Source organism: Alligator sinensis, unplaced genomic scaffold, assembly GCF_000455745.1.
Source record: "Alligator sinensis unplaced genomic scaffold, ASM45574v1 scaffold527_1, whole genome shotgun sequence".
Classification (NCBI taxonomy): domain Eukaryota; kingdom Metazoa; phylum Chordata; order Crocodylia; family Alligatoridae; genus Alligator; species Alligator sinensis.
The window spans coordinates 3389822-3413597 of NW_005841958.1; the positions used below are offsets into that span (position 1 = coordinate 3389822).

At 48.6% G+C, this 23776-nt stretch overlaps 2 protein-coding genes across 2 annotated transcripts in view; both read right to left on the bottom strand.

The window, feature by feature from the left end:
- Positions 1 to 1390: 1390 nt before the first annotated feature.
- LOC102386412 (synaptophysin-like protein 1) lies at positions 1391 to 18920 on the bottom strand. The gene is made up of 5 exons (XM_006020555.3): positions 18791 to 18920; positions 9419 to 9537; positions 6378 to 6585; positions 4880 to 5068; positions 1391 to 3844 (listed from the first exon to the last, which is right to left on the bottom strand). Exons 1-5 carry the CDS (start codon positions 18857 to 18859, stop codon positions 3713 to 3715), a joined length of 717 nt encoding a protein of 238 aa, XP_006020617.1. The 5' UTR covers positions 18860 to 18920; the 3' UTR covers positions 1391 to 3712.
- Positions 18921 to 21389: 2469 nt separating this feature from the next.
- The window catches only part of LOC102370536 (trypsin-3-like), an 8975-nt gene continuing 6588 nt past the window's right edge, over positions 21390 to 23776 (bottom strand). The window contains exons 7-8 of the mRNA XM_006020575.2: positions 22239 to 22375; positions 21390 to 21542 (exon numbers count right to left, since the gene is read on the bottom strand). Of these exons, the coding sequence (XP_006020637.2) occupies positions 21390 to 21542; positions 22239 to 22375 (290 nt within the window). The remainder of the gene's footprint in view (positions 21543 to 22238; positions 22376 to 23776) is intronic.

Genomic DNA, 23776 nt, shown 5'->3' on the forward strand with positions numbered 1-23776 from the left:
GGGGGGAATGGGGGGCAGAACAGGGTGTGGGGTGTAGGTGCGGAAATATGGTACAAGTATGAGGGGGACGGGGTGGAAATAGTCAAGTCAACTCAAGAAGTTGCATCTACTCCAGTCCACCTACCAAGGCAGGTGAGGGATTACATCATCGGTTCACTGCACCAATCAGAGCAGAGACCCACCCACAAATCAAGAGCCTCCAATTATAGCCAAATCCTGAAATTGACTGAGGAGCCATGAAATAGACAAGAAAGACCAGAATGGGGCAAGCTTGTGAGAGGCCGAGTTTGACCCTCTGCCCAGTGCAATGAAAAGGCATCAAGATCTCAGGACAAGAGGAGGGAAATACTGTACTTTCCCCACATATAACACACCCCTGAATACAAGACACACCTCTAAAAGGCAGAATGAAGGGGGGGGGGGAAGCAATAGATCCTTCCTTGTTGTAACCGAGTAGTAACAGCAAGGGAGCCAAGGCTGCTCACTGCTCTGCTCCCTATGCATCACAGAAACTGCTCTTACCATATTTCTCAAATTAAATGTGCAGTCTACATTGCAGCAGCTGGGTTTTTGGGATAAAGGTACGTTACACAAGGAAAAAAATAGGATATTTTGCAAGGGAGACATAAGAAGGAAAAAGGTCATTAAAAAAGGGGGAGGGGAAAAAAAAAAAAAAAAAAAAATCAGCAATACCAAAAAAAGAGAACAAGAAAATACACTCCCCCCGCCCTTAAAGCACCAAAGAGGAGAAATAAATGCAATTAAGATCTACTGAAACTTTTGTTTTCGATGTTTAAGCATGTTTTCCTTTCATTGCAACCTTGTTTATTTAAAAAGAAACAAAGGAGACAGAATTAAAACACAAAAAGGCAAAATAAAAATGAAGATCAACCTCCCCAAAACAACCTGAAAGGATTTTTCCGTTGATAGGTCTTCACCACAAGTCATTCAAATGCTCATATCCCATTCTGCTCCAAAAAAAGAGATAGTCCTTTCAGAACTCCTTTTTCTCCAGATTTTCTAGCTGTTGCTTTTTAATAGGTCTCCCAAATTTTGGGAAAGGAAGTATAAAAAACGTTTCAACCAAAAAAAAAAAAAAAAAAAAAAAAAAACACACCACCAAAAAACCCCAAGAAACAAAACCAAAAAAACAAGTCATCTTTATTCATCAAAGAAACACGCACTTTTTTTTCCAACCAAAGAAACACCTGGGATTTTTAGTTTTCTTTTTGCAAAGCGAGTTGTGACAAAAATCACTATTTCTTTGGCTCAAAAAAAGTTGTGTTCCCCGCCCCCCCCCCCACACCTTTTCTCACCAAAGAAATGCCTGTTTTAGTCAAAGTGCAACAGCAACCACAATGATCTAGAAAACATGGCAAGAAGCAAGGAGGGGGGTTTATGGTGATACTTTATTGGGCCAACTGTACAGCGGGGAGAAATGGTAGGCAAGTTTTTGGACACAAACTGCCCTTCCTCAGGACTTAGTTTCATCAAAGAAATACCTATTTTTTGTTTGTTTGCCTTCTACATTTTTGCACAAACAGAGCTTTTTCTTCTATTTTTTGGCAGAAACAGAGCTTTTTCCAATTGTCTCTCTCAAAAAACATTTTTCCATTTTTTTGCAAGAGCCAATTTTTTTGTTTTTGCAAAAACAGATTTTTCCAATTTTTAGCAAGAACCCCCCTTTTCTATTTTTTTTTGCAAAACCCAAGCTTTTTCCAATTTTTTCCTGCATAAACCACTTTTTCTTCTTTTTTTTTTTTTGCAAAACCTGAACTTTCTCCAATTTTGCAAAAGCATTTTTTCCTTCTATTTTTGGCAAATCCTGAGCTTGTTCCAATTCTACAAATTTTTTTTTTTTTTTTGCACAAAACCTGAGCTTTTTCCAATTTTCTGCAAAAAAACCTTTTCTTGCACAACCAGCATTTTCCAAATTTGTTTTACAAAAGCAGTTTTCTTTTTTACAAAAAACTGTGCTTTTTCCTTTTTTTTTTTGTTCTCCTATTTTTTTTGAAAAAACAAAGCATTCCATTTTTTTTTTGGCAAGAGCCGAGCTTTTTCCCCCCAATTTGTATACAAAACAGTTTTTTCAGAAAACCTGTGTTTATTCAATGACTTTAAAAAAAATTGACCTACAAACCTTTTTCCACCAAAGAAACAGGAAGTTGCGGGGGGGGGGGTCAAAGTTTTTATATTACACTTTACAAAAATCAGCCAAAAGTTATTTCTCCACTAAGAAAAAACAAAACAAACAAACAAACAAAAAAAACCCTGCAATTTTTTTCCTTCACCCCCCAACACCATTTTTTGCCTTCCCAAAGAAAGGCCAATTTTGGTTACAACCTTCACCTTATTTATTCACACCCCAGCTCCACCTCATCCTTCTGGGGGAAAAAAAAAACAAAAAAAAAAAAAACCAGCAATCAAAAACTGAACCCAACTCTCGAAATTGCAACCCAAAATGGATCCAGCATCTCGAACCAAAATCTCTTGAATCAGTTTCTTCATTGAAAAGAAAATTCTATTATTTTCCCCCGTTTTTCATTTGCCTTTGCAAAACGAGTCCCAGGCGAATGGCTGTGTGGTATGTGAATAAGTACAGTATTCCTGGACCAACATACAGACTTCCCAGCTGCTTCTCTTTGGTAGCATGTGCTTATTTGTGTTTAAAAATAAATTTTTAAAGCCCAAGTTGGCAAAGAAAATAAATCACAGGTGGGGAAAGCAGCATATCCTCACATGTCCTGTCCCCGACAAGACGCTTACAAATGGAAAAGCAAGATTCACTGTGCATCATACAAAGCAATGGTAGTGTATTTTAGGAAAAAAAACCCAAAAACAAACACAGCTTCGAGCTTGGCTACGTCTCTTTCCCCCCCAAAAGATCAAGGGGCAGCAAGGGGAGGACAAGACAGTGCTGTATTTTCTCACGTACAACACGCCGCTAAATACATTATGCTCCTTGTTTCTAAAAGGCTTTCTGAAGAAATATTTTTTCTCCCCTTCCCCAAGTTATGGCTGCAGCGAGCAAGAACAGAGCTTAATTTTGAGCTCACTCACCCCCATCCTGCTTAATTAAAACCCCAGGTTGGTCTCCACGGGTAGATATCTGATATGGAGCAGAGCCAGAAATAGGAGAAGAGACCAGAAGCCTTAGCAGGCGGCAACATTTCCCTAAGAAAGATTAGCTCCCTGAGTGGAAACAAGGCCATTAGAAAGGCCTAATTGTTAATGTCCATGGGGCCACTAACAGTTAACGTTCATGAAATGAGGAACAATGGGGCATGAACTCTATGATCTATTAACTCCCGCAGCTTCCTGAGGAGTAATACCAGAGCTGGAGAAGACGGCACCAAGCAGGGTGCTTCTATATCTCCCAGCATCCCCATGTGCGCCTCTATTTGGGGGAGGGAAGCTGATTTTTGGGGAAGGAAAGGTGCGTGTTGTATGTGAGAAGATACGGGATTAACAAAACAAACAAACAAACAAACAAACAAACAAACAAAGGCAAATAAAGCACACACAAAAAAAGGCACCACACTTGATTTCTCTCCCAGGGAACGGATCTCCGCAGCGAAGGCCCCTGAGCAAAAGGCTTGAAAAGCCCCAATGGCTTATGGGAAGAAAGGGGAGTGGCAGGAAGGAGGGGGGAACAATAATGGTGATGATTTCCATGTAGCTGGAGTTGCTGGCAAAGACAGGCATGGGCTCCTTATATCCCCGAGGGGGCTGGGGCTGCACCGGCAGCATGCGGGGCAGCACTGGGCGGGCTGTGGAGGTTGGTTTCTTTGTAGACGAACCAGGAGTTGCCGCCCCATAGGATGACATTGAGGAAGCCGATGACCTAGGGGATAGGAAGAGAAGGGCAGGTGAAGATATCTACTCCCTCCATAGGTCTTCAGGACAAGCAAGGGGCTGTGGGGACCCCAGCTAAGCCGAGCCCTCCCGGCCTGGAGACCTGCCACAACACCTCAGACCGTTGCCATTAGGCTGGGACAAGATGGCAGTCAGCAGGCCAACATAAGATGACCATCACTTCTCCCTCTCTGTGAGGAGAGGTTGCTCTACCCATTATTCCCACTTAGATCTATCTCCCAAGAAGTTCCTGGGTGGGTAAGACCCACTCATGAGGCCTCTGCCCCTGCCACAGGACCCCCCCTCACACCCATTACTTCAGCTTCATTTGGTCAGGAAACTAACGAAGCCACATGGGACTGGACAGGAAGTGTGCTCACACGTTAAGACAGGTCAGTAGCTGGGAGGCGGATGCCATACTGGGGTGGCATCATGACAGGCCCCGGGGAAGGAGGGGCAAGGGGAAAAGGATGAACAGGATATCCCAGAGAAACCAGACCCAAGTGGGATGAACTCAGAGAAACAGGTCCTGGACTGCCAGAGCACGGAGGGGAGCTGGGCTGGCTCTGTCCAGCCAGCGGATCCCTAAAATGCCCCATCTCTGAGCCCCTCGAGAGGCCCACACCATCCTTAGTCCAAACTGGGATGAACTGGGATCTAATTCGTGGGAGAGGAGAGGGGATTGGGCTGGGCTGGGCTGGTTCAGGTTGGCAGGGCCCAGCCAGTAAGTCCCCAAATGCCCCATTCCCAAGATGCCAGAGTCCCACACTATCCCCACCCCAAACTGGGAGGAGCTGGGAGCAGGAGAGGAGGGCTGGGCTGGCTCTTCCTAGCCAGAAGATCCCAAGGTGCTCTCTCTCTGAACCTCCAAAGAGGCCCAATAATATCCCCAGTCACAACTGGGATGCAGCTTCTGAGCTGCTAGGGCAGAAAGAGGTCGAAACATGCCCCCAGAGGGCAGGAGACCAGATGGGTACGAACCAGGAGCCAACGGGGGGGGGGGGGGGGGCCCCCAGGGACCTACCACAGAGACGTTGAGGGACCCCATGCTGGAGACGCTGTCGAATACGCAATCAATAGCGGACTTTTGGCAGAAGGCAAAGTCGGCTATCAGGTCGGGGCCAGTGGACACCTTGACATCAGTCAAAGCCTTGGCCCAGGCCGAGGCACTAACGAGCCAGAGGAAGGCGAAGACCACAGTAATGAGGAAATCCTGCAGAGGTGGAGGGGAGGGGGTGTTAACAAGCTGCAGGAACACATCAGGGATACGGGCAGCGCCGAGCACTGTACAAATCCACCGCGAGAGTTGGCCCCAGGCCCAGCCAGGATCAGGGCCGTACCAGGGAATGCACATACCTCCCCCAGGCAGAGCTGGGTCCTGCCCCACATGGGATCAGGTCCACGCCAGGCGTTGTATGTACCAGCCCCGGGAAGAATAGGAGCCACGCCAGGTATTTGTGTGTCATTCCCACCCCCCACATCCACCCCAAGGGCAGGGCATGTCCCCACCAGCAGGGGGCAGTGAGCACACCCCCTCCCCCCCACCCCGCCCAGCCTCATCAATGCCACGCGCTTACCTGCCAGCCAGGCCCTCCTGGGCACCCCCGTAGCAGGGAGAGAGAGAGAAAGAAGCCACATGGTTTATTGGGTTAACCTGCTCCTGCCCTAGCCTGGCTGGGTAGCAGGAAACTACAGCTCCCATGATGCATCACAGTTAGACACATCACACATCGGATGACATCGTTTCCTTTCCTCCCCATGGAGGCAAGGAGGCAAAGTACCCTGGGAGACAATCCAGCCAAAAGAACCAAGCCCATTGGAGGAGCGCTGGACTCACCAGAATTGTTGCTGGTATGATATGCCCCACCCCTGTGATGTCATGCCCCGTCTTCATTGAAGTGGGCATTGTGGGGGGGATATAGTCTGGTCACAGAGCCAAGTCCATAGAGAAGAATGCGGGCATGATGACCTCCCCCCACCACAGTACTACTGCTCCCATGATACCCCACAACCAAGAACTCCCATTACATCCCTTCCTCTGCTCCCCATAAGAGGAAGAAGCAAAGCATTATGGGAGACAGACCAGCCAATAAGTCCAACACAGAGGAGCACAAGGCTCACCAAAACAACTCCCACAATGTACCACATGCATAGCATCACTTCTCCCCCACTGTGAGCAGAGCATTATGGGAGCTGTCAGCCAGTCAAAAAGCTAAGCCTACAGAAGAACAGGAAAGCCCATGAGAACTGCAGCTTCTATGAAGCCTTACACTCAGGCACTCCTGTGACATCACTTCCTGTCCTTCCCTTGAGCAAGGCATGGGAGACATACTCCAGCCAATGAGCCCCGCCCACTGAACAGGGTCCACCAGAACTACAGCTCCCACCATGCATCCACGGAAGCCAACTACACTTCTTCTCCACCCAAATTTCCACCCCTCCTCCATGAGATTATCCCCACATCCACCAAATCCCTCCCCCTCGTTATCTCAATGAGCCGTAACAAAGCAGGCAGGACTCACAGCCATGGGCAGCTTGCCCCCAGCCCCACGGTAGAGGTGCATGTAGCCAAGGTAGAGGACCAGGGCGCCTAGGGAGTAGAGGAAGGCAAAGACGGCCAGCGTGACGAAGAACTGAGATGAGGACGAGAAGTCTCCCACAAGGTGAAGGTCATTCCAGGTCTCATTGCATAACACCTGGCTCTGGGTCTGGAAGGCCACGGTGTTCAGCCTGCAGGACAGAGGGCAATGGATTCAGCGATGCGTAGAGATGCACCGATACAGGGAAAATTGAAAGTATTGGTAAATCAGCTTTTTTTGCCTGATGTGCCCAATAAATGCTCAGTGTATCCACGCAGCGCAGCATGCACTGGGCCAGGAGTGCAGCCCAGCGGCTTGGGAAGCAGCATCACGCTGATAAGTCTGGTATGGGGGAAAGGGGTGAGGGGAGAGAAAGGGTGTGGGGCACAGGGCAGATTGAGGCCCCCGCAGTGAGGGAGTGGGGCAGGGACAAGCGCTGCACAGCTGGGGCAGGACAGGCACAGGATGGAGCCATAAGCAGTTTATCCGGGGGCCAAGGGTCAGACTAGGGTCAGTTAGATTGGACATTAGGAAGAACTTCTTCACAGTTCGAGTGGCCAAGGTCTGGAACGGGCTCCCAAGGGAGGTGGTGCTCTCCCCTACCCTGGGGGTCTTCAAGAGGAGGTTAGATAAGCATCTAGCTGGAGTCATCTAGACCCAGCCCTCTTTCCTGCCTATGCAGGGGGTCGGACTCGATGATCTATTGAGGTCCCTTCCGACCCTAACATCTATGAATCTATAAGGGTGGGGGAGCGGCTCCCACTGCTGCATGCACTCCAGGAGGGCATGTGCCCCCAGATCTGTGCGGGCAAGGGCAGGCTGCCGTGACCCTCCACACCCCTGGACAAGCCGCTTGCTGCTCCATCCCACACCTGCCCTTCCCCACCTGGGCAGTGCCTGCCCCTGCCACACTCCCTCACTGCAGGGGCCTTGATCTGCCACCCCCCATACCGCTTCCCTCCCCCCACACCAAAAACTTACCAGCCCAATGCTGGTCTCCAAGCTGCCCAGCTGCATACCTGAATCGGATTGGTATCAGCCGATATAGCCCCTTAAAAATTGACCGTCGATACTGGCCCAAAAAAAAAAAAATCTCTATTGGTGCACTCCTAGCTATGAGCCCTCCATGCTGCTAGAGCAGCTTTGGTTTCATGTGCCCTCAGCCAGGCATTCCAGCCGCGAGCAGGGAAGTGTTGGGGAAATACATGGAGTGCTCGGCTGGCTCCACATCTCCCTGCTTGCAGCCAGAGTCCCCGGCTGGGTGCACATGAAACCAAAGTGGCTCTAGCAGCCCTTAAGGGAAGCTGCACATGGAAGTGCCAGCTGGGAGCAGGGAGATGTGGAGCAAACTGGGCACTCCATGTTGTTCACTCTCAGGGGGTAAGGGAGACCCACACCCCCAGATCTACGCAGGGCGGGGGGCAGGCAGGCTGTGGTCTCAAACTCCCAAGCTGCTTCCCTCCCACAGGGCCGCTATAGCCCCACAGGCACGACCTGGCACGGCAGGAAACAGCAGGGGCAAGGCGGCAGATCCCTGTCGCCCTGCTCCCCTCCCCGCAGCCCAGCATGGCTGGGGACAAAGGAGCCAAGCGGGAATCTCCTAGCAGCTGCTAGCTCAGTGCTGCCCCAGCGATGCGCTTCCTGTACGCAGGGCTGCACTGGGGGAAGGGGTGCAGGGCTCTGCCACTCAAAGCAGCAGCAGGTGCAGGAGGCGCAGCAGGAGAGCAAGGAGATCCTGGTGTGGCCCCACTGTTCCCAGCCACACCATGTCATGCCTGCGGGGCTACAGCAGCCCCACAGGAGGGAAGCAGGGTGGGAGCTCAAGCCCGCAGCCTGCCCCCCACACAGATCTGGGGTTGCAGGTCCCTCCTGCCCCCACCCCCAGGAGTATGCGTGGCTGCCAGGAGCCAGCCCTGCCCCTGCCGGAGCTGGCAGCAGGCAGGCAGCAGTGGGAGAACCAGCTCTGTGCACCTGCTGCAGCTGCCTTCTGTAGGGGACAGGCAGCTGTGGACCTGGGTCCCTGGTCCCATAGCCCTGGCAGCTGGGGGCCTGCTCTGGCAGGGCAAGGGGGCACAAGCAGGGCTTGGGAGGCCTTTAATTTTAATCATAGATTTTGGGGGCTTTATCAGAGAATTTGCAATTTTTTTATCAAGGAAAACCAGGATCTCTGCCAATAACCTACAAACTTTTTACTGACCAACAATTTTTTTTTTCCTGACACCCTATACACCCTTTACCAATAGGGACAGGCTCTCTCTTCTCACTGACAACTTACACACTTGTTATCAACAAGTTTTTGAGGGTTTGTTTGGGGTTTTTTTTTACTGATACTCTACCAACATTTTACTGACTGGCAAAATGTTAATTAAACACCCTACATGCTTTTTACCAACGACAGGTTCTCTCTTCTTACTGACAGCCTACACACTCTTTTTACTGATAAAAAGTTTTGGTTTTTTTACTATTAGCCTACAAACCTTTTACCAACGGTGTTAATTTTTTTTCTACCGATGCCCTACAAACCTTTTACCAATTACAGTTTTTTTTTTACTGACGCCCTACACATCCTTTACCAATAGCAACAGTTTTTTTTCCTTCTTATCAACACCCTACATACCTTGACTGACAACAAGTTTTGTTTTGTTTTTACTAACAACCTACAAACCTTTTTCCAACTATGTCATCTAGGCCCAGTAAAGTTGTAGGCTGTCAGGAAAAAAAACAAACAAAAACCAAATAAATGAGCCTAGACCCATCAGGAACTCCAAGCTGGATGACTAGAGGGCGGCCACTAAATGTACAGCACTTAATGGAGAATCTTCAGCACCTGGAGTCATGGGACTGCCAGGAGACTTGAGAGTACCTTGCTACCCCTCACACCAGAGGAGGAAGCCAAGGGGCAAGACGGATGAAGGCTAGGGGTGGTTGCTTGCCAAGAGATGTTACCGAGATCAAGAAAGAGCCCAGGGCAGGGAAGACCTCACCGGAACGGGTAGCCAAACGTGGCTATCACACTCTCATTCTTGGTCTGAGAACAGCTGACTTTGAAGGAGGTGTTGCCGCCGTACCCACCACAGGTGGCAAAAGCAAAGATGGAGAAGATCTGGAGAAGGAGACACACAAAAACGGAGGTTACAAATTGAACCAGCCAAGAAGAGAGCCCACCCACCACCCCTACTGTACCCCATAAACCCAGCACAGCCTTGCCCACATCTGCCGGGTAAAGGTGCCAATGAATGTGCACCTCCCTCCAAAGAAAGTTTTCATTGAAACAGGATCACCACGAGCCCAGGATCGTAGCCGTGGACACTGTTGCCTGGCAACTGGACACCCATAGCATCCACTGTCACACAACATTATTAGGAGCCCCCAGCCATTTCCATCTGCGAAACCCAATGCACCCTTACAACCTCTGGGAAAACCAAGGCACAGGGACACAATTAGGGGACTAGAACCCTAATCTCCTGTGCCCTCAGCCAGTGTCCTGTCTAAGCAATCACTCAACTCCTCTCCTGTAAGAAGCTGTTCATCTCTAGGCTGTATCGTAGCATATTTGCCGTCTTCATTTCATAAACAACAAGCTACAGAGATTACACACAGCCAGTGGCAAAGCATATGGGGAGCACAGGGGTGCACGTGCATACCTTGAGAGCACTGGTGCACCCCGACAGCAGTGTTCCCCACTTAGGAGGCAGGCAGGCGAAAGCACTGATGCCCCCCCGAGAGCACTGGTCAGGGGGCAAGGTGCCAGGTGAAGTGATGCCTGCGGTTCCCCAGCAGACGATCGCACCAACCAGGGAGGAAGGGGTTCTCCCGCAAGCATCTGCGCCAAACCAGAAATGCCCCCCGGTCAGCGCAATCAGCTGCAGAGGGACCCCCCCACCCCACTGGGTCAGCACGATCATCTGTGGGGGAGCAAGTGCCCTCCTGACTCAGGAGGCACCAGTCGCCCGTGCGCACAGCTCGAGTTCCAGCTTGGTCTTTCTTGTTTACCACCATTCAAACTGGGGAAACCCTTATCAGAACCTATGTTAGTGTTGTTTTTCTTAAGCAGAAAAAAATATTTTCCCCTAAAAATGGAAGTTTCAGAGACAGAGAGACACTCCCACCCTGCTCTTGTACTCATTTAAAAATCATTTTTCCTTATCTAGGGTGGAATTAAAGGGGGGGGGGAGGAGAGGGGGAGGTGCTCCCAGCCCACTCTTCCATGCATTGCAAAATTTGTTCTCTCTTAAATGAACTCTAATTAAAGACAAACACATACCCGTCACTTAACTCTCTCTCTTTTTTTTTTTTTTTTTTTTTGGTAAAGCAGGGTGGTTCTTTTTTTTAAAGCATTTTGGAAGGAAAAACAAACCTGCTTTCACCCTCCCCCCATTGTCAAGGAGCAATCTCCAAGGACACATTTTCCCCAAACCAGGGAAAACAAAGCCCCCGCTCCCCGCTTCTATCCCCATCCAGATCCCTGTTCTGCTCCTCCCCCCCAACCCGGGGCTGTATTTACCACATTCATTAATTATCAAATCTAGTTTTGTTTGTGCTGGGAGGCCATTAGGACACACCCCAGCCGGGAAGAAAAGGGGGGTGGAATTCTCCCTTCCAGAATCTCCATTAAAAAGAATTAAATAATAAAGCCACTAAAATAAAATAAAAACCACCAAAAAAGGCCTTTTTGGGGGTTTGGGGGGGGGGTATTTAACCCTTTCTTCTCCATGACTGCCCCCCCCCCAGAAGAGGCTCACTGGGGGTCCTGAGGGTGGCATGGGGTATTTATAGGGCTATGGGCATTCCCAACCCCACCCCCGCCAGTCCCCATCCAGAAGCCAGGGCAAGCAGCCAAGAGGCCTGGCCCGGTGCCCGGGAGATGCTGGGGAAGGAGAAATTCCTGCTTTGGGCTGCGGCCGAGAAAGAAATTCCCCCTGCTGAGTCCAGAAGCCTCCCACAGAGGCCTGGTCCCATCTCCCCCTCCCCCCCCAGACTAGGGAGCCCCTGAACCCCCCAGATACTGCCCCCCAAACAAGGCTGAGGTGCCCCCCCTGGCACCCACCCCATGGAAATCTGGGTATCCACCAGCACTCAGGCACCCCACAGACCCCAAGACCTGTGGGACCCCCATAATTTTGGGGGAGGGTGCAGGGCTTTACTGGTCCCAACCCCAGGGAGATCAGGGGTCTCTACCACCAGACACCCTGGCCTTGAAGGCCAAAAGGGACCCAAGGGCCAAAGCGACCTCATAAACTGAAGCCCACAGACAAAAGAACCATCCAACACCCCAGAAGAAACAACAGTAACACCAAGAAAAGAACCAATCTCCCCCTCCCCCCCCAAAAAAAAAATCAAGAATGAACAGAGGGCCAAAAGGGGCCTCATCAACAAAAAAAAACCCAAAACATGAAGATACAGAAAACAGCCAAAAAATAAATATAAGAATGACCAGATCTGAGGACGAAAACCAAACCTGCATCCTGACACCCAGAAAAATAAAAATAAAGTTAAGGAAGAAAAGCAAAAAGGGGGGGGGGGGGGGGGGGGGAAGAGGAGGCGTCTTAAACCAGAACTCAAAGCAAGGAAACATAAAACAGCACAGAAAAATCTCCAAAAAAATCCAAAAACAACTTGAGCACCGGGGGAATTAAGCACCAAGGAGAACCCTTCAAAACCCCAAAGCGGAGAAAAGTAAGACAACCAAACACACACAGATGCACACACGGACAGATACACTCATGAACATGCATGCGCGCACTTGCACACACAGATAAACATATACACGCCCACAAATATATACTTGCACATATGTGCATGTGATCACATGCACCCAAGTACACACACACACACACACACACACCACATCTCCAAAACCAAAAGAAGAAAAACCAACCCCCCAATATAAAAAACATAAAAATAAAAACAACCATCAAAACAGAAATACTTTTTCCTTTTGTTTTAAAATTTGTCTTAAGCCAAAAGCAGGGCAACTTAACACACCCAAATAAAATACCCAAATACTGAAAAAACCAAAAGCGCCTTGAAGGCTCCAGTGAACTGCGGGCCACAGAGCTCATCAACCAAAACCCCAACACCTGAACCCAGGGAAAGCAGCCAAAATATATATATCTTAAACCAATAAATATATTAAATAAATAATGTAAAGTGTACAAGTTGCCAAGGACCAAAACTAAAAATACATCCTGAGAACCAAAATACTAGAACTAAAAGGGGGGGGCAGTAATCTCCAAAAATCCAAATCCAAAAGCGACTTGAGCGCCAAGGGGAACCTCTTCACGCAAACCCCAGAGGTAGAGAAAATTAAAACAACCCCCAAAAAGAAATAAATAAATACACAAGTCCCCAAACCCCACAACAAAAGAGACAAAAAAATCCCAGCTGAGAACCATAAAGATGACCACTATATGGTGATGATAATATCACTATTTAGCATATTATCGCCACCATGTAGGGTTATTAAGAACAGCGACAACAATGGCGGCGTTGCTGCGCCTTGCGCACATCTACACAAGATGCTATTGTGCAGTGGTTCCTGCACATTAATTTAATACTCGCATAATCAAGGTGACTGGAGTTACTGCACAGTAAAGCTGGCACACATCTTTTTAGTGACGCTTACTCCCAAGGAGCATAACAATACTGCATAGGAGCATATTAGCACTGTCCATGCTGTGACACCTTACCGCGCAGTGTTCCTCAGCTAGTGTGCCACAAGCATCTCACGTAGACGAGCCCCATATGATTAATATCATGTTTAGCCTCATTACTTTAGTTATTGGTGCCTATTTTAACGGTTAGCATTCTTTATTAGAGTGGTTAATAACAAGCACTATAACACCCCTATTGTTACGGTTATATTGATGGGTGTAATTAATATTATCATATAGCTTTATTAATAATTACACCTATCAGTAACACCCCTATTGTCGTCACAGTTGCCAATAACATTACGCAGTGATGATATTAATCATGCTAAATAGTATCATTATTTAGCTTTATTAATAATGTCACCACTACATAATGTTATTAGCAACCATGACAACAATAGGGGTATTACTGATAGGTAGAATTATTAATAAAATCTAAATACTAATACTATTTAGCATGATTAATGTCATCACTACATAACATTATTAGTAACTGTGATGACAACAGGGGTTACCGATAGGTGTAATCATTCATAAAGCTAAGTAGTGATACTATTTAGAATTAACTACACTCATTGGTAACCCCTACTGTTGTCACAGTTACTAATATTGTTACGTAGCGATAGCATTAATAACGCTAAATTGTAGTAATATTCAGATTTATTAACAATTACACCTATCAGTAGCCCCCTATTGTCAACTCAGTTACTAATAACTTTATTTAGTGTTATTAATAACCGTGACAAAAGGGGGGGGTTACTGATAGGTGTAATAAGTCGAAATACTAATACTATTTAGTGGTATTAATACTATGTAGTACTAATATTTAAATGTATTAATATTTATTACACCTATCAGTTACATCCCTATTGTAATCATGCTTACTAATAACATTACATAGTGATGACATTAATAACACTAAAAAGCACCACATTTTAGCTTTATTAGTAATTACACCTATAGGTAACACCACTATTGTCGTCACTTTACACAGTGATTATAGTAATAAAGCTAAAGTGAAAGACATCACAACAAATAGCAATTAACCGTTACTGTCACTATTCATAATAATGTTAATAGTGATTGTATTCATAATTTAAAATAGTGATATTAATCTCAATGGCAACCCTGTGACTGTTGTCATGGTTACTAATGCTACTATATAATGATCACTGGGAGTGGGGTGGGGGCGCAAAGGCACATGGTTGACAGCCCAGAGGTCAAGGGTTCAAGGTCACAGCAGAAGTCCTCACGGCACAGCCCCATCAACTGCAAATTCGGCTAAATACCTCAAAAAAAAGGAAGGAACCACGATAAATAATGAAGGTGTAAGCATAATTAACCATGCTAAATAGTGATATTTGATCACAATAAAAACGGCAAGATCAGTAACGTTGTCACCATTATGAGTAGCGCTATATAATAGTGACCAGCGTCGTCTGGGTCATCTATGGTGGTCCAGGGGACACTATGACCATGGTGTCAGCATAAAAGGCCTTGTCAGGTACCTACCTGATGAATCTGCCTGGATGGAGTCCTGTGACCATCGCACACAGACCTTTGATGCCTACACCTACGCAAGAGTACGGAGCAGCGGAGGCTGCCCAAGACCCATCGCGCTCTCCGCCCCCACCCCCACATTAGACCACGGAGGCAGAATCCAAAGGCTGGATGATGTACAGATGTTCGATGCCTCGAGGGTTGTAGCTTCTACCAGAGAACAATGGATGCAAGCTCAGCGAGGGCGTGTTTCAATCAGGGTGATGTCCCTTAGCTTTCATCCAGTCGAGTACCCACAAGGCAGTGGGGCTAGTGTCAAAGCACTCTACACACACCTTACTCTGGGGGTCACAATACTGGGGTATTTTATAGAAGCTACCACGCCATCACCAGGCCCTACAGTCAGACGCACTTTACGGTCATACCCAGGATCAAACGCTAATAGTGAGCGTATTAATCACCAGGGATCCTGGTTTTCTCCAATTAAAAAACAAAACCAAAGTGTCCAATTTAAAAAAAATAAGCCAAAATCCACATTTTTCCGTGATTAAAACAAAACACCACTATACTTTTTTTTTTAATAATACATACACATATACACACACACCTATATCTATAACTCTCTCTCATACACACACACACACACACACACACACATATACACACCAATCTTATTATAAAAAATTACTGTTATTAATCATTAATCAATATAATAGTAATAAATTATAAATTAATATTAATGAATACCAGAAAATAAATCAACTAATTACACTATATGACATTCATGTAATCACTATCAATGCTATTTATTGTGAACAGTTGCTTAATTTGCTATTAATATTACTAATATGATTAGTAATGACTAATAGCACTATTAATACCATGTACTGTGATAAATTACTTATCAATTTTCTATCTATTATTAATATTACTAGTTTAATCAATTAATTAATAGTATTAACACTATTAATATAACTTGTGGTTATTTGCTTATTAATTCATTGATGTTCATTGTTATTAATATTATGATTATCAAGTAGCAGTAGCATTATTAATGCCATTTATTGCGATCAATTGTTTAATTCACTATTCATTTTTAATATTACAAATTTGATTGCCTCTCTATTAGTAGTGTTAACACTATTAATACAATTCATTTTGAGCAACTAATTAATTCACTGCTATTTATTGCTATTATGATGAGTAATTAGCAAGTAATACTGTTAGCACTTTTAATACCATTTATTGTGACTATTTATTAATTCATTGTTATTAATAGTTACTAGTATTCATATGATTATCAATTTCAGAGATTTCATAGACATTAGGGCTGGAAGGGACCTCGGAAGATCCAGACCCCCTCCCAAGGGGCAGGAAGTCAGCAGGGGTGACAGGATCCCAGCAAGATAAGCATCCAAATGTCTCTTGAAGGTGTTCAATGTAGGCGCTTGAACCACCTCCGATGACAGGCCATTCCTGACCTTGGGGGCTCGGACAGTAAAGAAGTTCTTTCTTATGTCCAGCCTGAAATGGTCTTGCAGTAGTTTATAACTGTTCGGCCTTGTCATCCCTTGGGGTGCTCTGGTGAACAAACGTTCCCCCAGATACTGGTGGTCACCCCTGATAAACTTATAGGTGGCCATCAGATCACCCCTGAGCCTGCGCTTTTCCAGGCTAAAGAGCCCCAGGGCTCTCAGCCTCTTGTTGTAAGGTCTGTTTTCCTGCCCTCTGATCACGTGTGGCTCTTCTCTGGACTCTCTCAAGCTTCTCCACATCCCTTTTGAATTGTGGGGCCCAAAACTGGACGCAATACTCCAGCTGCGGCCTCACCAAGGCCGAGTACAGGGGGAGAATGACGTCCCGGGATTTGCTTGAGAAGCATCTATGGATGCAAGCCAGCGTTTTGCTTGCTTTACTAGCTACAGCATCACGCTGAAGGCTCATGTTCATCTTGTGGTCAATGATGACCCCCAAGTTTCTTTCTTCCATAGTGCTAGCCAGCGTAGCACTGCCGAGCCTATAAGTATGCTGTGGGTTTTTCTTCCCAAGGTGGAGAACCTTGCAGTTATCGGCATTGAGCACCATCAGATTCTCGTCCGCCCGCTTGCTGAGCCTGTCCAGGTCAGCCTGGATCACCCTTCTGTCTTCAGGTGCGGAAGCTTTGCCCCAAAGTTTGGTGTCATCGGCAAACTTGGCCAGTCCGCTTCTGACTCCAATGTCCACATCATTAATGAAGATGTTGAACAATATGGGTCCAAGGACAGAACCTTGGGGGACCCCACTGGTCACAGGGCACTATGACGATTAACTTCCATCTATTACCACCCTTTGGGACTGACCACGGAGCCGATTTCCCAGCAAGTGGATCGTGGTGGACCCAAGGCCACAATTGGCCAGTTTTGCCAAGAGGTGATCATGGGATACCAGATAGAAGGCTTTTTTGAAGTCAAGATATATGACATCAATCTCTTCTATCATCTGGACAGGGGAGGTCACCTGGTCGTAGAAGAAAATGAGATTGGTCAAGCAAGACCTACCCGCAACAAACCCGTGCTAGCTGTCCCTCAGGATGCTGGAGTCAGCCAGTCCGTTCAGGATGGCCTCTTTAATAATCTTTTCTAAAACCTTCCCTGGGATAGAAGTCAGGCTGATGGGCCTGTAGTTTGCCAGATCCACTTTCCTTCCTTTCTTGAAGATAGGCACCACATTGGCCTTCTTCCAGTCTTCAGGCACTTCACCAGAGCGCCAGGAGCTATCAAAAGCACCAGGCCAGCAGGCCTGCCCATGGTGCCTGGGGACGGCAGGTCCCAGCAGGCACCTGTCCCTGGGCTCCAGGGGTAACTGTGAGCACGGTGCGTGGAGTCAATGGAGCTGTGTCTAAGTCCACCCGCAAACTTCCAGCCTGCTGGGCCCTGCCGCCCCCAGGCGCCTCAGGCAGCCCCGCCGGCTTGGTGCTTTTGAGAACTGGCGCTCTGGTGTAGTGCCCACAGATAAATTCTAATGATGTAAATTAATAAACAGTTAATATAATTACATTTTAAAATAGCATTATTTTAATATCAATAAATGACACTACCAATGCTAACTCTGTTCACTGATAATATATCAATGTTGTCAGTATCAATAATATTATTAATTGTGTTGACACTATGTTAATAATAGATAATAATAAACTAATTATTTGCAGCAATACATGACAATTAGCAGAGGCATTGTTAATATTAATAGCAACAAAATATACTAACGAACAATTACCAACAATAAATAACATTAATAATGAAGAACAGCTGGATTAACACGATCAGGGTTCATTACGGTGATCACGGCGAGGATGGAGCACCCCAAACGCTGCTGTCGCTATGAGGGAGAATCTCCCACCCTCATCCCCCTAGGATGTGTTGTCACCACGGCCATTGTGGTTATTAATAAAGCTGAATAATTAAGGGTAAAAGCAATTATCCCCCCCACATTTTACATCTGGGGGGTTGAGGTCTGGCCATTCCCCCCCACCGCCACCTCCACACGGCTCAGGGAAGAGAGAGCAAAACCCACATCAAGGAGGAGGCGCTGGAAGGGCAGGAAGGAAATGCGGGACACCAGAAGCGGTCGCATTTAGGGCCCCAAGGTGCCAGGCTGGGACCGGGCCTGTTGCCCAACTTCCCCTGCAGGTGTGGGGCAAACCAACCGTCAAAATGCCCCCCCTCCCCCCTTCACCCCTCCAGACAGGGCTGCATGTCCCGGGAAATCTCCGGAGCCCGGAGTCGTGGGGTCGGTGGGGGGCAGCGCACGGGGGCTGTGAGCCCAGATGCCACCCCCCCCCCAGCTTCCCAGTTACCCCAGTCCACCTAGCACAGCTCCTCCCAGTTCCACAAGCCACTGGCAATCGAAGCCCAGCCAGCTGCACACCCAGCCTGGGCCCGGGGGCTGGGCACGTGGGCAGGTGACAACTGGGAGGGGTGGGGCAGCATGTACTGGGTTAACTGGAAAGCTGAGAGCCATACTGGTTAGGACTGGGGGGCTGGGGTTTGGGGAAAAGGTGGGGGGGGCAAAAGGCTAGCCGGCAAGGGGCCTCCCAGCCTGCACAGCTCGCCCCGGACCCGCCCAGTCTGCCCAGTGCACGCCTCCCAGTTAGCCCAGCGTCCCCCCAGCCTCTCCCAGTTTCCCCAGTGCCCTCTGCCCAGTCTGCCCAGTGCCCCTCCTCACCCACTGCAGCGCCTTGACGAAGCCGATCGGCTCCTTGGCCGGGCCCAGGTCGAACCGGAGGCCGGACATTTTCTGGAGAAGAGGCGCGGGGTGACGTCAGCTCGGGGGCGGAGCCATGCAAAGGAGGGCGGGGCGAGGAGCGGGCACTCGCGCGCGCGAAGAGGGAGGGGCGCGTCGACCCGGGGCCCCGCCCCCTCGCCTACGTTTGCATATCTGCCGGATTGGTACATTTGAATCTCATCTGCGTATGCACACCTGGGACGTTTGCACTTCCGCTTCGGCCGCACGCCTGGCGCATGCGCGTCTCCTCCATCGGCACGCGCCTGTAGTGGTGTGCACGCCCGGGACGTGTGTGTGTCTCGTTTGCAGATGCATACATGGCCAGTTTCCATCTCTGCGGCGTTTGTGTACCTGGTGTGTGTGTGTGTGCATCCGCCTCTACGTCTCATTTGCTTGTGATTTGCATATCCGTGGCAATATCACTTGCTTTTCAGCTTCATTTGCATATGCATGACTGGTACATATGCATACCTGGTTTGTTTGCATCTCATTACATGTGCATGCACTGCACGTCTTCATTTGCATATGCATTATGGATCATTTGCATGCCCACTTCGTTTGCGTATGTATGCACAGCCTGTTTGCATTTGCTTACCTGGCTCATTTCCATCTCATTTGCATATGCATTGCCAGGCCAGTCACATCTCCACTTCATCTGCATGCCTTTCCTACTTGCATGTCCCATGCATATCCCATGGTATCTGCATACCAGCTTCATTTGCATACCTGCCTCTGCCTGGCTCATTTGCCTCTCCCCTTCGGTAGCATCTCATCTGCCTTTTCCCCACCCACCTCATCTGCATATTCTCATCATTTGCACCTTGGCTGCATTTGCTGCCCTGGTTCATTTGCATATCCTCTTCACTTGCATTTCCATGCCAGGCCCCTTCTAGAAGACCAGCCCAGGAGGGGACAGGCCTGTCTATACTGGGCTGTCCCCTATAGCTCCTCCATCCCCCCAGCCCTGCATCTATAGGAGAATACCTCCATACTGTCTCATAGATGAACCTGCCCAGCCTTGCCCTCTATAGGGGAAGGGGCCTGGTGCCTCCTGCTTCAAGCACCCACTATTGCCCCTATAGGGACCAGACCCTATAAAGCATAGGGGACCATTATGATCCCCCTATAGGGCCTTCTACAGGGTCTCCCCAGAGCTGCTATAAGGAAGCACACTTGTCTTCTACACAAGGAGGGGGTGGGGCATTAATATATGGGCAGGACCTAAGAAAGCCCCACCCAATCCTTTTATAAACCTTACCCATCAGTTTTGACACACCCACATCCACACCCTATTGAGTGGGAGGGGTTTGGAACTATAAACCACCCCTTCTCATCCAACCAATCACAAAGCAAAGAACCACTCAGAGGCAGAGCTCCCTTCATGGAGCAGCCCTTTTATTGGCTAATATGCCCTTTGATTGACAATAGACAGGGGTGGGACGTGAAGCTCCTTCTCCTGCAATGGACTGGTACCTTCCCTAGCAAGTGATCTCTCATTGGAGAAGCCAAAGGGGTAGGTGGGGCTTGTTGAGAATTACACCCCCATACACACCATCCATCCATTCTTCCCCATGCACATCCTCCATCAGGCCCTCCCATCCATCCATAAACCCTCTAGCACCTTCCAGCCCGCCAGCCGAGGCCCACTCTCCACCCACCCACCCATCCCCATAGACACCCATCCATCCAACCATCCCTCCTTCCATCCATCTCCATACATACCATGCATCCACCCATCCACCCCCTCCATCCATCCATCCCCATACACAGTCCTTTGCCCATCCATTCATCCATCCTTCCATGCCCATATGCACCTATCCTCTCATCCAACCCTCCATGAATCCCAAATAGACATGAGGCTCTCCAACCATCCCCAGACACCCATCCATCCACCAGTCCCCAACAGACATGACTCCATGCATCCCCAGTAGACACCACTCCACCCATCCATCCTGAAATGGACACCACTCTATCCAAAATCCCCATAAACACTCATCAATCCATCCATCCCCATATGCATCCATTCAACCAACCATCCTTCCCAGAGACACCACTGTCCATCCAACCATCCCCAGAGACACCCACCCACCCATCCATCCCCAATAGAAACCACTCCACCCAACCATCCCTATTAGACATCATCCCTCCATCCATCCATTCTCGGAGACCCATCCATCTATCCCCATAGACACTTGTCCATCCATCCCCTCATCCCCACAGACATTCATTTATCCCAGCACCACTCCATCTGTTCCCATCAATACCCCTCTATCCATCCATCCATCCCTCCCTCCCTTCCTCCCCAAATCACTACTCCATGCATCCATGAATCCCCAACAGACACTACTCCATCCATCCAACCATCCCCTTTCCTTCCTCCTTCCATCCACCCATCCCATGCCTCCCACCACATACACAACCCAGTGAAGAAGCCCCGCCCCCCACCACATGCACACATTCCCACCTGCCCCCTCTGCCCCCGCCACCCACTAAGAAAGGAGAGGCAGGGGCAGGGAGAGGAATCCTGGCCCTGTGGGACTCAGTTGTCCTCCATGGTCTTGCAGATCCACTCGAGATACTTGCAGACCTGGGTGTAGACACCAGGCTTGTTGGGATGGACACACTCCAGCTCTCCCCAGGACACCATGCCCTGCAGCTGCCCCTTGCAAACCAGTGGGCTGCCAGAGTCACCCTGCAGAGAGATGCCCCCTCAGGGGGGCAGGGTGTGAAGGACTGGATGGGATCCCTGTCTGACCCCCTGAAGCACAGAGATCCCTCTGAGTCCATCCAACTATTCATCCACCCACCCATCCATGCCCATAGACACCCCTTCATTCATCCATCCATCCTCATAGAAACCATCTTTTTTCCTTCCCATAGACCCTCACTTACCTATCCATGCCCATAGACAACCCTTCATCCATCCATGCATCTCCATACACACACATCCATATAGCCATCCATCCCCTCATCCACCCCTTCATCCATCCCTCTCTCCCTCCCCAGACACTCACCCAGCCATCCACCCACCCCCATAGACACCACTCCATCCATCCATCCACCCAGCCCCATAGACACCACTCCATCCATCCCTTTCCCTCCCCACAGGCACCTATCCATCCACCCATCCTCAACTCTGCCCCAGTCTCCTACTTCACCTTAACACCTTCACCTTTTCATGTGTGTCCCTTTAGGGTGCGCCTTTGTACCCTGCCTCTACCTCAAAGTGCATTCGCTTTTCCTTGACAGCCTTCCACCTCTGCCTCTGAGTCTCTTTCCCTTAAATCTGCCCCAACTCCAAGCCATAGAGTTCAAGGTTAGATCCCAGCTGGTCTATGGTGGACCCCAGGGAAGGTCCTCAGCTTGCAGCAAAGCCCCGGCCACTCACCTGGCATGAGTCCCGACCACCTCCCTTGACCCCAGCACACATCATGTTTTGGGTGACCAGGTTCCCGTAGGCCTCCCGGCAGTGGTCATGGGACACAGTCCACACCTTCGTGCACTGGAGGATGTCTGGGAAAGTGGCTGGGTGAGGGAGAGGAGAAAGCATGAATGAATCAGAGAAGGGCATATGGGTTCAATCCATGACCTCATGCTACTAGATGAATATTAATAAGAGCACAGGTCATAATGATATTACATTAATTACCTCCCAATTCCCACAGCCAACAGCAAACTTTCATGGATAAAATTAACAATATTATAGATAATAAGGAGGTCATATGAATTATCCCTTAATTAATATTAATAGCTATAGCCAGTAGCCAACACCCATAGTTAATATTCATGATGTCACATGGGTTAAGAACAGCATATTAATTATCTCTTAATTAATCTCTTAGCCACAACTATCAGCTAATAAACATAGACAACACTGGTAATTATAAATAATAAAAATGTGATATTAATCACTTCCTGAATCATGTTAACATGAGCTAATACACCCAGATGATTTTATGAATATTAATTTTAGTAATGATGGTATGTATGATTAAATATATTATTGTTATTGTTGTTGCTATTATTGTTGTTGTTGTTATTATTTTGGTTGCTGCTGTTATAATTGTTAACAATACTGTCATTAATAGCAACAACAATTATGATAACAATAGCAATATCAATAACTATTATTACGACTACTACTATTAGTATTAGGATGATGGAAGTGGCAGGTAGGGGATGGGAGGGTTGCCTGTTCTCCAGCGGGGAACCGTGCAGCTGGGCCGACAGCACAGGGGCCGGTGCCTGTGCTCGCAGGGACCGAGCAACCACAAGACGCCGGGAGGGGTGAGGGGCAGAGGAGCCCATGGCCAGACTGCCTGGTGCCGTGCAGCAGCCTCATCGCAAAGCAAGGGGTGACACAAGCCTCCCCTCCTCTTCCCTCCAGCCCATGTTGGGGCCATGCTCCACCACGGCCTGCATGAATCGGAGCCACCGCACTCCAGCCGGGTCAGGACGGGAACAGGGCAGGGGGCTGCGGGTCAGGAGTGAGGGACTTCGAGGTGGGGACAGGGCACTGTGGGTTGGGAATGCAGTGCACTGGCAGCGCCACGGGGCTGTGGGTCAGGACTGAGGGGCACCATCAGGGCCCAAGAGGGCAAGGTACCGCAGTTTGCTGAGTGAGGGGCACTGGCAGGGCTGGGGTCAGTGGGTTGGGAGTGAGGGGCATCCTCATGGCCCAGCGGGGCAGGGTACTGCAGTTTGGTGAGTGAGAGGCACTAGCAGGGCAGTGAGGGACAACAGAATGGGCAGGGGCAGGGCCATACTTCAGGGCCAGCCATGTAAACACTCCTTTGAAATCTGTCATTCATGGTGGGCAATTGGCTAGTAGATATATAATATGCATCATGTTTCATAGTTGGTAGGGTCGGAAGGGACCTGAGCAGATCATCAAGTCCGACCCCCTGCCATGGCAGGAAAGAGTAC

Bases quoted from the DNA above. Each gene is read 5' to 3' on its own strand.
- LOC102386412 (XM_006020555.3), bottom strand. From the start codon at position 18,859: ATGTCCGGCCTCCGGTTCGACCTGGGCCCGGCCAAGGAGCCGATCGGC. The intron at 5,069-6,377 runs GTGAGTCCTGCC...CCACCTCTGCAG, and splicing joins GGGGCAAGCTGCCCATGGCT to GATTTCCTCATTACTGTGGT. The intron at 3,845-4,879 runs GTAGGTCCCTGG...CCTATCCCCTAG, and splicing joins GGTCCCTCAACGTCTCTGTG to GTCATCGGCTTCCTCAATGT.